Below are 12,840 nucleotides of genomic sequence, written 5' to 3'. Positions count from 1 at the left end.
GGATTCCCCTTAGCGGGAGCCGCAGACAGGGGACTCACCCCTGGGACCCAGGCTCTGGCTGGGATGAAGGCTCCGGTCTGACACCTGCATGCTCTGCCAGGCGCCGCCAAGGGTGTCTGGTTTGGGCCACCGTGACAAGCCAGCCCCTGCTGTCCTGCTGCTGCAAGGTAAAGGGCCAGCACCGCCCCCGCAAGATGGGCACAGCACCGCCCCGGCTGTTCTGATTGGCCCATGTCTCTCTTGGCCGGTGTCTAGCTGCCACCCCATGAGCGGAGAATGCACCTGCAAGCCAGGCTGGGCTGGGCTGCACTGCAACGAGACCTGCCCGCACGGGTACTATGGGGCCAACTGCCAGGAGCCCTGCCTCTGTCTGAATGGGGGGACATGTGACAGCGCTGTGGGGCTCTGCTACTGCCCCCCAGGGTACACGGTGAGTCAGGGGCCAGTCTGTGGCCATACCAGGCAACCAGGCAGTTAGTGTCTTGGTCATTACGGGGGGTGAAAAAGGAAAGGTTGGCCAGCGGTTAGAGCACAGGCCAGGGGGTCAGGACTCCTGAATTCTATTGCTGGCTAGAGGAGGGGAGAAGGGTCTAGTGGTGAGCGCGTTCCCTGGAAGCTGAGTGCTTGGGCAGTTGCCCAGGAGAGATTCAAATACCACCCAGCTGATTAGCAGAGCGCCCACAGCCGGCAGCCTGCATTTCTACGGGTGGTGCACATCCACACATGTCCTGGTGCCCATAATACAATTTATTCTGCACATGGCTGGACGAAATTAGCAGGACCCTGGTGGTGAGAGCAGGAGTAGCTTTGTGATGCTTACCCGACTGGTGTTGTGTCTACACCCAGTATTACAGCTACTTGCCCTGGCTTGGAGGTTCAGACCTGCCCCAGGTCATCAGAGAGCAAGTAACTGCCCCACCCCACCGTGACCATACTGCATCCCAATCGTGTCCTTGCGCATTGCAGGGGGAGCATTGCTCCAGCCTCTGCCCGGCCGACACCTACGGGGTGAACTGCTCCCTGCAGTGCGCCTGCAAGAATGCCTTCGCCTGCTCCCCCGTTGATGGCACCTGCATCTGCAAAGAAGGTAGGTGGAGCTGCTCACCCAGGTATTGCTCACAACAGGGAGGGCACGGCACTGCCCCCTCCCTCCCCAGGAGGCTCCAGCTGTGGCTCTGGAAAGGGCCAGGATGGGGGAATCAATTCCCTGCAAGGCCTGGGGGAGCCCTTTCCAGGTCAGTCCGGAAAGGCCTTGTGACTATCTCTCTGCCCCAGCTCCGCAGGCTTGGGCATCCCAGGCCACTCCTTCTGCGAGCAACTGCCCCCCAGTGGATGCGGTCTCCCCTCCGCCTGCAAGCTCCCAGGTGAATGCTGCAGGGGACCAGTGCTCCCTGTGACTGGAGCACTTGCGTGGCTGCTCAGCAGAGTTTCAGGTGCTGACAGCTGATTAGCAGGGTGCCCACGGCCAGCAGCCTGTGTTTCTACTGGTGGTGCACGTCCTCACATGCCTCAGTGCACATAACAAAGTTTATTCCACCCAGAATGGTTAAAAATGAGAGGGGACCCTGCCGGGAACCCTCGAGCCAGGCAGAGAATAGGCTCCATCACGGGACCTGCTGAAAGCTTCGCTCTCCTCTCATACCAGACCCATCTGGCTAAGGGAGGTTCATGGCACAGTATAGCCCCCATAGGGGCTATCAGCTGGGCTCGGCGCAGCCCCCGTACTGCGCAGCTTCTCCTTCCCACATCCTCCACTTCCCACCTCCCACTGACCGGCCCTTCTCTCCGGTGCAGGATGGCACGGAGCAGACTGCGCCAGCCCCTGCCCCGCCCACACCTGGGGCCCTGGGTGCAATGAGACCTGCCGCTGCGCCAACGGCGGTGCCTGTAGCCCCGTCAGCGGGGCGTGCTCCTGCACAGCTGGCTGGCACGGCAGCCAGTGCCAGGAGCCGTGCAAGGTAAGCTCCCACCCCCGCTCGGACCGGCCGCCTCCGTGGTCTTTGCGTTACCCCGCCATGCACACCCTGCAGAGCCTGGGCCCGCCAGCTGCGGGCAAGGAGGGATAGCGGGTGCCACTCATGATGGCTGTTCCCCATGTGTTACCCGGGATTCTGGCTGTCTGGGGTGGTGCTGCTAGACAAAGGAAGTACAAGAATTTGCATGCGAGGTTGAGCTGGTTGGGAAAGTCGCTTGCGGGCCCAGCCTGGGGGATTTAATAGCACTGGGGATTAGACCACACAAGTCTGTGGAGCAGGGGAGAGGTGGGTGAGACCGTGGGCACTCACGGAGCTGAGCGGGAATGGGTAGACTCCATGCATGGGCAAAGCAGGGGTGGGTCAAGCTGGGGGTTGGACCTGTGCACCAGCGGGACGGGAGCGGGTCTGAATTAAAATCAGACCCCTCCAACCCACTGCCCTGACCCCAGCTGTGTTCCCCTCTCCCCAACAGAATGGCACCTACGGCCCCGGCTGCAGCAGGCAGTGCGAGTGCAGCCATGCGGACGGCTGCGACCCCGTCACCGGGCAGTGCCGCTGCCTGCCGGGGTGGACAGGTGAGGGGGCCAGGCGGGAGGCAGGGATCCGGGGAGGGGATGGGGGACTGCATCTGCCTGGCTGGGTTCCAGTCACTCCCACTGGCAGCCATAGAGTCTCTTGGGACATCCCTGCCAGCTCAACACAGGGCTCTCATGGGCGTGGCTAAGGCCAAGATCAAAGGGGTGGGGCTTTTCTAGGCTCCGCCCATAACATATGCTCCACCCGCGTGGTTTTCCTAAGCATGGTAAAAGAAAATCATGGTGCGAGCCAAACGCCACCCACACCTGGCACCAAAGTGACCCTGGGCCCGTGGGAATTCCAGCAGGATGAGGGGCCATAGCCACACGCAGGCGGTTCAAGTGCCTCCCCCACGAAAAACAGAGCTCTCGTGTGAAGCCTGACCTTGACTTGTGGCCTGTGCTGGAGGTGTAAGGTGCTCGCTTGGCCGTGAAGAGCAGCCTCTGGATGCCGAGAGGTGGGAGTGGCGCTTCAGTGGGTGGCATTTCTGGGCTGGCATGGGGCTGGGAGACCGGCGAGCCTGCAGGGAGCTGCATGGTGACTCAGTTTCCCTCTCTGTAAAGCATGAACAGGCATCCCTGAAAGCTGGGGCTGCAAATGGCCTTCTTCCTCCATGGTGGAGGTGACTGGGGCGGTGCCAGGACCTGTTTGCCCTGAGATCCCTCCCCCCGGCCCCCAAGTGAGCACCTCATTTCTTTCCTCTTTTCCCAGGGCCCCGCTGCAGCCTGGTGTGTGACAATGGCTCCTGGGGGCGGAATTGCAGCCAGCCCTGCGCCTGCAAGAATGGTGCCGCCTGCGCCCCCGAGGATGGGAGCTGTACCTGTACGCCCGGGTACCGCGGCCCGGCCTGCCAGCGCCGTAAGTGCCCCCACAGACAATGCTCAGAGCTGGCTGGTGGGGCGTGGGAATGGGGGGTCCTGCTCTCGCATTGCCCAGCCCTTGGGGAGCTGGTCTGGCCTGGAGGGGCGAGAGCCACTTCCCACCAGGACAGGTCACACTGGCTGGGAGGCGAGCCAGTCACCAGCGCTGCCGGAGCAGCTACCAGCACTGGCAGAAGGACAAAAGCCCCCGGCACGCACCTTTTGAGCCCCCTCCTAGGGCTGATGTGGAGGCAGTGGGCAGGGTCGGAGGCCACTGCGTGGACATCCCAGGCATCCAGTGGAGTTGGCAAGGATGGGAGGTGGTGGCATATGGGGCACAACCCCCATCCCTGCCCCCGCAACCCCAAGGGAATGAGAAATCCACCTGGAACGCCCAGCCCAGGGGCAGAGAGGCGTTTGCTCTCCCTTGGCCCGGCTGGGCCTCTCTGCTGAGGCTGCCCACACGTGCGGCCAGTCACCGACTATTCTGGTGGGGTTTTGCCTCGTTCCTACCAGGATCTGGGCAGAGGCCAGGCAAACTCGTTTCATGCGAGCAGCTGGGGCCAGGTCTGGGACGGTCCCTGACTCGCTCCCCCACCCCTTCCATCTCTTCTTCCCCTGCCGCAGCCTGCCAGCCCGGGCGCTATGGGAAGAAGTGCGCAATGCCCTGCCGGTGTGCCAACCACTCCACCTGCCACCACGTGGACGGCTCCTGCACCTGCTTCCCTGGATGGACGGGCAGTGACTGCTCACAGCGTGAGTCACATCCTCCGCCGGGGCGCATCCCAGCTCACGTGGGGGATTGGGAGGCTCTGGCAGCCCAGCAAATGCAGGCGGCTGCTGCTTGAGCTAAAGGAGATCTCCTCCTGCTGGTAGCGGAAGTAGGACTCTCATCCTCTCGGTGGGCAGCCAGCAGGGGGCAATGGGCTCTCAGCAGGCAGGAGGGCTGGGGGGGCCAGTTTCCAAAGCCAGGTGCGTGGTGGGACTGATGGGATTCTACTCTTCCTCCACAGCCTGCCCGCCTGGCACGTGGGGCGAGGCCTGCAGCCAAACCTGCAAGTGCCCCAACGGAGGCCCTTGCAGCACTGAGGATGGGACCTGCTCCTGTCCGGCTGGCTTCACTGGCAGACACTGCTCAGAAGGTACGGGCTGGGCTGGGCCAGGGAAGGGGTCACACGTCCCCTTCCACTGCTGTGCTCACCCGCTTGGTTTCTTCTCGGTAGGCTGCCCCCAAGGGAGCCACGGGGAGAACTGCGCCCAGACATGCCAGTGCCAGCACGAGGCTCAGTGCGACCCAGTTACCGGGAGATGTCTGTGCCCCTCCGGCTACACCGGCACCCACTGTGAAAGCAGTAAGCCAGCCTGGCCAAGCCAGGGGAACACCGCGGGAAATGCACAGGGCTGCATTGCCACGCCGAGCCAGCCCTCTGCAGCGTCTCCTGGTGGCAGAGGGGAGCCCCATACCCACACAGGACTTCTGGGCTGGGCGTAAGGGAAGCAGCTTGACATGTTTCGGCCAGAAAAATAGAAGTTTTGCCTAAACCAGAGCTCGCCCTGGGGAGTGTCCAACTGGGGTTAATATTGGGGGAGGGGTTCCTTGGAAAACCAGACATCTGGAAAAAATGGGGGTGGGCCCCCAAAAGGCCCTTAAAATGTTGGGTGAAACCTGACTCCTTTCCACCTCATTTCTGACTGTTGAGACAAACAAACCAAGAAGTCACTTTTCAGCCCCAACGTTTCAGGTTTTGAGTGTCTGGGTTTTGGATGACAAATATCACAGAGGTAGCTGTGTTAGTGTGTATCCTCGAGACCAACAAGAAGTCCTGTGGCACCTTATAGACTAACATATTCTGGAGCATAAGCTTTCATGGGCAAAGACCTGCTTCATCAGATGCGTGAATGGGGGACCCCGCTCTTCAAATACCTCTCTGAAACCAGCACCCCTGGCTCATGCATCTGATGAAGCGGGTCTTTGCCCACAAAAGCTTATGCTCCAAAATATCTGTTAGTCTATAAGGTGCCACAGGATTAGTTGTTCCCTGGGTTTTGGATGGAAATCCGGCAGTGTGGAAGAAAACAATGGACTCAGACGCTTTGTGTGTTTGCTGGTCATCCAAATATTTTGCTGGACCAAAAATCATTTCTCAGGCTGCTCTAATATTGGGTTATATGGACCCATGGTCCCCTCCAGTGGGCAAGAGAAGGGAGGCAGAGCTGTCTGGACTATTGTGCTCCTCCAGGAGGGCCAGAGGTGGGGTTCAAGGCTGCGTGGACTATTGGTCTTCTCCACAAGGTCCAGAGGTGGCGTATGGAGCAATATGGACCAGTGGTCTGGCCCAGCAGGAAGTTGGCTGGCGCTCTGGACAGTGTGATGTGGCATCCTGGGAGGTGGGGTACTGCACTGGGAGGCCACCAGATCTTGTATCTTCATCCAACAGCATCCTGCATTCAGACAGCCAGCACCACACTTGGCATCCAGCCAAAGCTCCCTGGGACCAGTCCGCCCCATATTCCCACCCAGAACCATCCTGTCGCACTGTCCTCTTCCCCCCAGCCTCCTGCAGCCCACCGAGTCTCACCTTGGCCCTTGTGCGTCCATGGCACAGTGTCCACCTGGTACCTCTGGGCCCAGGTACCTTCAGGTCTGTGAGTGCCTCCACAACTCCACCTGCCACCGTGACAGGAAGCTGCCAGTGCAAGGCAGGCAGGAGCGGGGCCCACTGAGAGAAAAGCGACTGAGAGCGTGGAGGGGGCTGGGAGCCAGGACACCTGGGTTCTGTCTCCAGCTCTGGGAGGGGAGCCGTATCTAGCAGTTAGAGCAGGGTGCACGGGTGGGCTCAGCGCCAGGACACCTGGGTTCTGTCTCCAGCTCTGGGAGGGGAGCCGTATCTAGCAGTTAGAGCAGGGTGCACGGGTGGGCTCAGCGCCAGGACACCTGGGTTCTGTCTCCAGCTCCAGGAGGGAACAGAGTCTAATGGTTAGAGCTGGTGGGGGTTGGGCTAGGAGTCAGGACTCCTGGGCTCTGTCTCCAGCTCTGGGCAGGAGGTCTAAGGGTTCCGTCTCTCTCCTCTTGGCATGCAGGGAGCTCTGAGCATCCCTTCACTGTAGTGCCAGCGGTACCAATGGGATACAGCTATCTGGGGGCCATCATTGGCATCATCGTCCTGGTGATCCTGCTGGTGGCGCTGCTGGTGCTTTTCGTGTGCTACCGGCACTGGCAGAAGGACAAAGAGAATAGGCACCTGGCCGTGGCCTACACCACCGGGCGGACGGACAGCTCCGAGTACGCAGTGCCAGGTGAGGGCGTGGCAGACTCGCTAGTGGGGGCTCACCCCTCTCAGTCACCTCCACTGCTCCCGGTTACACAGCATCCCCTCTGACACTGAGATCTGCAGCACTGGCAGGGTCAGCCCCTTCGCTGCAGCACCTGGGACCTCACCTAAGCCCTGCTGCCAGCAGGCCCAGGCTCAGCGTGGGGAATCCCGCCAGAGCCTGGCATGGGGTGGGGGAGAGATGCACGGTGCCACACAGCCGCAGGGGACAGCTAGACCCATCTAACTGTGATCTGTCCATCTCTGTCCCACCAGACATCCCACCCAGCTACACCCACTACTACTCGAACCCAAGCTACCACACCCTGTCGCAGTGCACTCCGACCTCCCCCACTCGCCACGGCATGGACAGGGCGAGCTCCCTCAAGGTAAGCCCGGCCCCAGCAGTGACACTGCTCCGGGGAGGTTCCCAACCATTCCCACTCCGGAGCCTTAAGGCCCCCATAGGGATGGGCAGAGAGGAGACAGCTTGTCTGCAACGTCCCTCCAGGACTGGGCTGGGCTGAGTATTTGAGGCAAAGAAGGTGGGTTTGTGCAGAAATGAGGTGTCTCTGCTCCCCCAGAATAGGAGGAGGGCTGCCTTGGTATTGGCTGGTAAAGCAAAAGCCCTGAACTTGAGGCAGACCTCATGAGGTCCTCACGTCCAAGCACCTGCTGAAGGCAGAACCAACCCCAACTAAATCATCTCACTCAGGGCTGTGTCAAGCTGGGACTTACAAACCTCTAGGGATGGAGATTCCACCACCTCTCGGTAACTCATTCCAGAGCTTCCCCACCCTTCTGGTGAAGCAGTTTTTCCTAATATCCAACCTACGCCTCCCACACCACAACTTCAGGCCATTGCTCCTTGTTCTGCCACCCATCACCACTGAGAACAGCCTCTCTCCACCCTCTTTGGAGCCCCTTCAGGGAGTTGAATGCTGCTACCAAATCACCCCTCACTCTCCTCTCCTGTAGACTAAATAAGCCAAATCCCTCAGCCTCTCCTCGTAGGTCATGCGCGCCAGCCCCCAAATGATTTGTGTCGCCCTCCGCTGGACTGTCTCCAGCATCTCCACAGCCTTTCTGGAGTGGGGGGGCCCAGAACTGGGTGCAATACTCCAGATGTGGCCTCACCTGTGCCAAATAGGGCACACTGCTGGCTCATATCCAGGTTCTTGTCCACTGTAATGCTGACGTCCTTCTCTGCAGGAATAAGTCAGATGCTCTACTGAGAGCTCTTAGCTTGTTGGAGCTCCTCACAACCTTAACGCCAGGTTGGCTTGGGCCACTCTACAACACAGGGTTCTCCATGGACAGACGGTGCCTGTGGTCCCCTCAGTGCCAAGCTGGCAAAGGGTCCACCAACAGCTTGGCCCTGCTGCTCTGCCGAGTGGACCCCATGGGCTGGGGGTGGGTTGGACATGGCTGATTCCACCTCTCCTTTTGGCCACAGGTGCCCGGCAACCAACTCTTCTCCAACATGAAGGGCATGGAGAGGGAGCGGCTGGGGGCCTACGGGCCCGACGGCAACGCCACACTGCCCGCCGACTGGAAGCACCATGGGGCACCGGTGCTGAAACCCCGGGAGCGGGGTAAGGGTGGAGGGCAGCTGGAGCTGGGGCATGGTGGGCGAGGCCTGCAAAGGTGGTGTGGGGAGAGGAAACCAGGGCTCGTGCTCAGAACATTGCAGGGCTGCAAGTTCTAGGCCCATTAAGGGGCTGGGCACACTCAGGACTCCTGGGATCTTTCCCCAGCTGTGGGCAGGCATGGCGTCCGTGTAGGGGTGTGGAAAGTAGAGAGGCTGAGGCACTGCTCCCTCTCGTTGTTTCCTGGCCAGGTGGGGAATGTGCTGGGAGGGGCAGCGCTGCAGCACACAACAAAAATCATTCTGCACGCGGCCGGGGTGTGGTGGGGGGGTGCAGGGGTTCGGGTGTGGGAGGGGGCTCAGGGCTGGGGCAGAGGGTGGGGAGTGGGGTGAGGGCTCTGGCTTCAGGAGGGGACTGAGGATGAGAGGTTTGGGGTTCAGGCAGCCCCGGGGAGAGAGGACTCCCCCAGCCCCCTCTCACCACAGCACCTTGGGGAAGGGGGGGCAACTGTCCCTGGCCAGCCAGGGCAAGGCTGGGCTAGGCTGGCTGGGGGTCAAGGGTGGCAGCTCTGAGGCAGCCCTGAGCTGGGCACCATAATGTGGGGGGTTTGGAGGGAGGCCCCCATCCCCCAGCCAGCATGGAGGATCTCGGCCATGCAGTGCTGGGGCCAGTGGGGAGAGGCCGCCGTGACCCACGTGAGGGGCTCGTTAGGTACGGGCCACGCAGTGTAAGGGGCTCTTAGCATCACCCCAGCTCTGTGAGGGGGCAGAGGTGGAGCCCAGCCCCTTTTGGGGAGCCCCCTTGTGGCTACAGGAGGCAGCACAGGCTGGGCAGTAGCGGGTCTGTCTGGCTAACAGCCTCACGGTCTTCCCTTCCCAGGGGGCAGCCCCATGGACCGGAGCTGCAGCTACAGCAACAGCCTGGGGAAGTACTACAGCAATGGTGAGCAGAGCAGCCCTGCAGGGGCCCGGCGCACAGCGGGGTGGGACCATGGGTCCTGCAGTCATGCTCTTGGCTTAGCCAATGAGTCTTGTTTTCTGAGGCAAGGCCTGGGAGGAGCTGTGGGGTGCATCCCACCCCCCTTGTCACTAGGGAGTGAGAGGAAGTTGGGAAAGAGGTGGGGGGCTGAAGCTGGGAGACCTTATAGGAATCGCCCCCCCTGCCCCCGCCCCTCACAGGCAGTGCTGGCCCATTTTGCAGTGTGGCACTAGGGGGCGCTCTGGGGCAGGTGGGGGGCTCAGTCGGGGGCACTCTCCCCTCTGTCTGCTGGCCCTGCTGCCTGGGTGTTGTGAGTTAGGGGAGGTTTTGTTCCTCAGGGGTACTAGGGCTTGGCCTGGCCAAAAGGGGGTACTGCTGCAAAGCCACTGCCCAGGGCTCAGCTGTGGGGCACTCTGCTTCTCCCACCCCCTGAACAAGCCCACCCAGAAGTCCAGGCAGACTGGGGTCACTCCCAGGTTTTGAGGGCCCTTGCCCAAGATCGGGGTGCAAGGCAGCTGGGTTGGCTTTGGGGAAGCCCTGTGTAGCCCCAGAGCAGCTCCAGCCTGGGCAGTCACCTCGGCTCACCCGGCCTGTATTCACCTGCTCTTCCACCCACCCTCCAGACTACATCAAGGAGGAGGCCCTGCGCGCCAGCAACAGCTCTCTGAACAGCGAGAACCCCTACGCCACCATCAAAGACCTGCCCCTGCTCATGGCCAAGTCCTCCGAGGGCAGCTACATGGAGATGAAGTCCCCCGTGAAGCGTGAAATGTCCTACACCGAGATCGGGCTCACGGAGGAGCCGACCGCCGGCTCCCAGACAGAAGGTAGAGTCCGGCACCGGGATGGGCTCCACCTGACCCCCAGGCGCAGGACCACTCTGGTTCCATAGGCTGGGCAGCGAGGCTGGAGGAGGGGAGGAGAGGGGAGGGGAGGGGAGGGCCACGCCACGCCACGCCACCGACCCCAACCGTGATCAAGTCCCCCTCATTCTGGGCACTGCCCAAATCCCAGCCGTGATCATGGCCTCCTCGTGCTGGGCACTGAATAGATCCTGACCAAGAGCAGAGTGGGGTCCCCTCATGCCAGGTGCTGCCCAGACCCTGACTGAGATCGTGGATCCAGTGCTCCACAGACTCCAAGCAAGACTGGGGCCCTGTCGTGCCAGAGCCAAACTGAGGCAGCCTCTGCCCCACAGAGCTCACCCTTGCAAGGGGATGCAGCGTGGGAGAAAGGAAGAATCCTTCCCCTGTCTCACAGATGGGGAATCAAGGCCCAGCCTGGGGCAGTCACAGGAGTCTCCCAAGTCCTTGCCTGGGACCTTCCTTAACCACAGCCCTGTCTGCAGATGCTTTCACAAGCTCCTTTAATCATGCCCTTGTCTTTCCTCTCCTCCCTCTAGAGAGTTGGCCCCCAGGAGCAGAAGGTGTGTCTCCAGCAGCTCCCGGTGCCCCCCCTAACCACTACGACTCCCCCAAGAACAGCCACATCCCCAGCCACTACGACATGCCCCCAGTCCGGCACTATCCCCCTTCCCCGCCGCTCCGGAGGCAGGCCCGGTGAAGAGCCCCATCCAGCTTTCTCTCTCTGTCTGTCCATCTGTCTGTCCTCACCCGGCTGTCTCCGTCCGCCCTCCCCAGAGACCAGCTCTGAAGCCCAGCAGGAGGAGAACTGTGGCAGGAACGGGGGTGGCCCTTTTCTGGCACTTCCCTGAAGTCACCCAGAGACCCTCCCTCTGCGCTGCCTGCTTTGTATATTGCAACCACCACCCAGGATGAGGGAAAAGGGATAGGAGACCATGCCCCAGCCTCAGCAGGAATTCGGAGCCTGTGACATGCACAGCTGGCTCCTGAGCATCCCACGATCTGCAGGGATCTGTATTGTGGCGGGGGTGTTGCAATGGGGGGGGCATGTTGCCGAAGCCTGTTGCTTCTGCCTCGGCTGCTGCACGCCACTCACCCCGCCACGTTCACCTCCGGTGGCGTTTGTCTTCGGAGGGGGATCCTCAGTCAAGCCATCTCCCCATTCTGGGTCTGCCCCGAGGGCTTTGCACTAACAGGAGGGCTGACCCAGAGGAGCGGCTGACAGGAATGTGACACCTCAGTGTTGGGGCGCAGAGCAGCAGCCGCTCCCCTGAGCACTCCCCCCCAAAGAGACTGATAACTAGTGTTCCCTGTACGCTGCGGGCCAGCTGATCAGCAGAGCACCCACAGCCGGCGCAGGTGTTACTATGGATGTACATACCTCACGCACATCACATTTATTCTGTGCAAAAAATTAGAAGGACTATTGCTGATAACCCAGCAGGACGGCTGCAGACGCTGGACCACGGCGTAGCGGAAGGGTCTCCCTGCCGACAGACTCAATACCCCCAAGCCTGCCCCACCCCGCCAGCAGCCCAGGAGAGGCACGGCTGGGAGGCGAGGTGCTGCTGAATTCTGCTCTGGGTTCCAGGCTGCGGAGAGGGGCTGGCTCTGGGCTTTTGGCCTGGCCTTGATGTGCCCCCGGGCTCCGCTCCCTACTCCCTGCCTGATCTCCTGGCCCCACTGGGGTTGGCTGTAGGGGACATTTGCACTGTTGGGGAGGTTGGCAACTCTGGATCCAAGCGTCAGCCCCTGCCGGGCACCTCCTTGTTGAGCACCCTGTACAATGTACCAGTCTAATGTGTGGGAGCGTGGCGCCCTCTACGGTCGTGCCCCAGCCGCTGTACCAGCCCCCTACGCACCTGCAGCCGCAGGAGTGCTGGGTGCACGCAAGGGCCAGGTTTGTGACGCTGGCAGTGCAGAGGAGCCCAGCACCTTGAACCTGGCCTAAGGGACAGGATTGGGTTCCTTCCCTTCCTGCATGGGAGGAAGCTACAGCTCGCCAAATGCATGTAAATAAAGACCATTTTTGAGCCTTGTGGCTGTCTGATTTTTGGCCCAGCCTGCTCGCAGAGGCTGGCACCTCCCAACAGGTGGAAGGGCATGGGTGTGAGATTAAAGGGGACCTGGACGAGCAAAGACACTGGATCATTGCTCTGTCCCTCTGAGCTGGGCACTGGGGTGGCCACTGAGGAGTGATTCAAGATGCGCAGAGCACCCACAGCCATCCACGGCCAGCAGCGTGTGTTTTTTATGGTGGTGCACATTCACACACACCTCGGTGCACAGAACAAAATTTATGCCACACCCAGATGGAAAAACTAGAGGACACACTGCACTGTCTCAAATGTCACCCAGCGGCGAGGAGGGGATACAGTTTTCATGGGGGAGGCGTTATTATTTTGATTCCAATAGCAACTGAAGCACCCCACCCCACAACAAAAGTGGGGCCCTGTTGTGCAAGGTGATGTACATACAGCATGTGAGACAGGTCTGGCCCCAACGAGCTGAGGCTCCAAAAGCGTGTACAAATGGGGAAACTGAGGCTTGCCACCGCTGATAGCTAGGCCTAGAGCAGCACCTGGTGTGCATGACACCACTGCCCCCCCACACCCCCAAGTACTTTAACCCAAAAGCGCAGTGAGGAAAGGCAGGGAAGCTACATTGCTGGCAAGGGGCGGTAGCAG

The 12,840-nt window shown here is 61.0% G+C and overlaps 1 protein-coding gene across 3 annotated transcripts in view; it reads left to right on the top strand.

Moving 5' to 3' along the window:
- PEAR1 (platelet endothelial aggregation receptor 1) overlaps positions 1-12,184 on the top strand; it is a 59,965-nt gene extending 47,781 nt beyond the window's left edge. For all 3 annotated transcript variants that reach the window (XM_074981128.1, XM_074981127.1, XM_074981129.1), the window contains 14 exons: positions 256-430; positions 967-1,087; positions 1,795-1,958; positions 2,449-2,551; positions 3,264-3,410; positions 4,040-4,168; positions 4,426-4,554; positions 4,636-4,764; positions 6,494-6,709; positions 7,000-7,112; positions 8,180-8,318; positions 9,192-9,254; positions 9,914-10,117; positions 10,693-12,184. In XM_074981128.1, coding sequence (XP_074837229.1) covers positions 256-430; positions 967-1,087; positions 1,795-1,958; positions 2,449-2,551; positions 3,264-3,410; positions 4,040-4,168; positions 4,426-4,554; positions 4,636-4,764; positions 6,494-6,709; positions 7,000-7,112; positions 8,180-8,318; positions 9,192-9,254; positions 9,914-10,117; positions 10,693-10,853 — 1,993 coding nt within the window. In that variant the 3' untranslated portion in view covers positions 10,854-12,184. The remainder of the gene's footprint in view (positions 1-255; positions 431-966; positions 1,088-1,794; positions 1,959-2,448; positions 2,552-3,263; positions 3,411-4,039; positions 4,169-4,425; positions 4,555-4,635; positions 4,765-6,493; positions 6,710-6,999; positions 7,113-8,179; positions 8,319-9,191; positions 9,255-9,913; positions 10,118-10,692) is intronic.
- Positions 12,185-12,840: the final 656 nt, after the last annotated feature.

Source organism: Carettochelys insculpta, chromosome 30 (assembly GCF_033958435.1).
Source record: "Carettochelys insculpta isolate YL-2023 chromosome 30, ASM3395843v1, whole genome shotgun sequence".
In the NCBI taxonomy this organism is placed as follows: Eukaryota; Metazoa; Chordata; order Testudines; family Carettochelyidae; genus Carettochelys; species Carettochelys insculpta.
The sequence above is the reverse complement of the archived record's forward strand: the minus strand, read 5'-3'. Positions and strand labels throughout refer to the sequence as shown.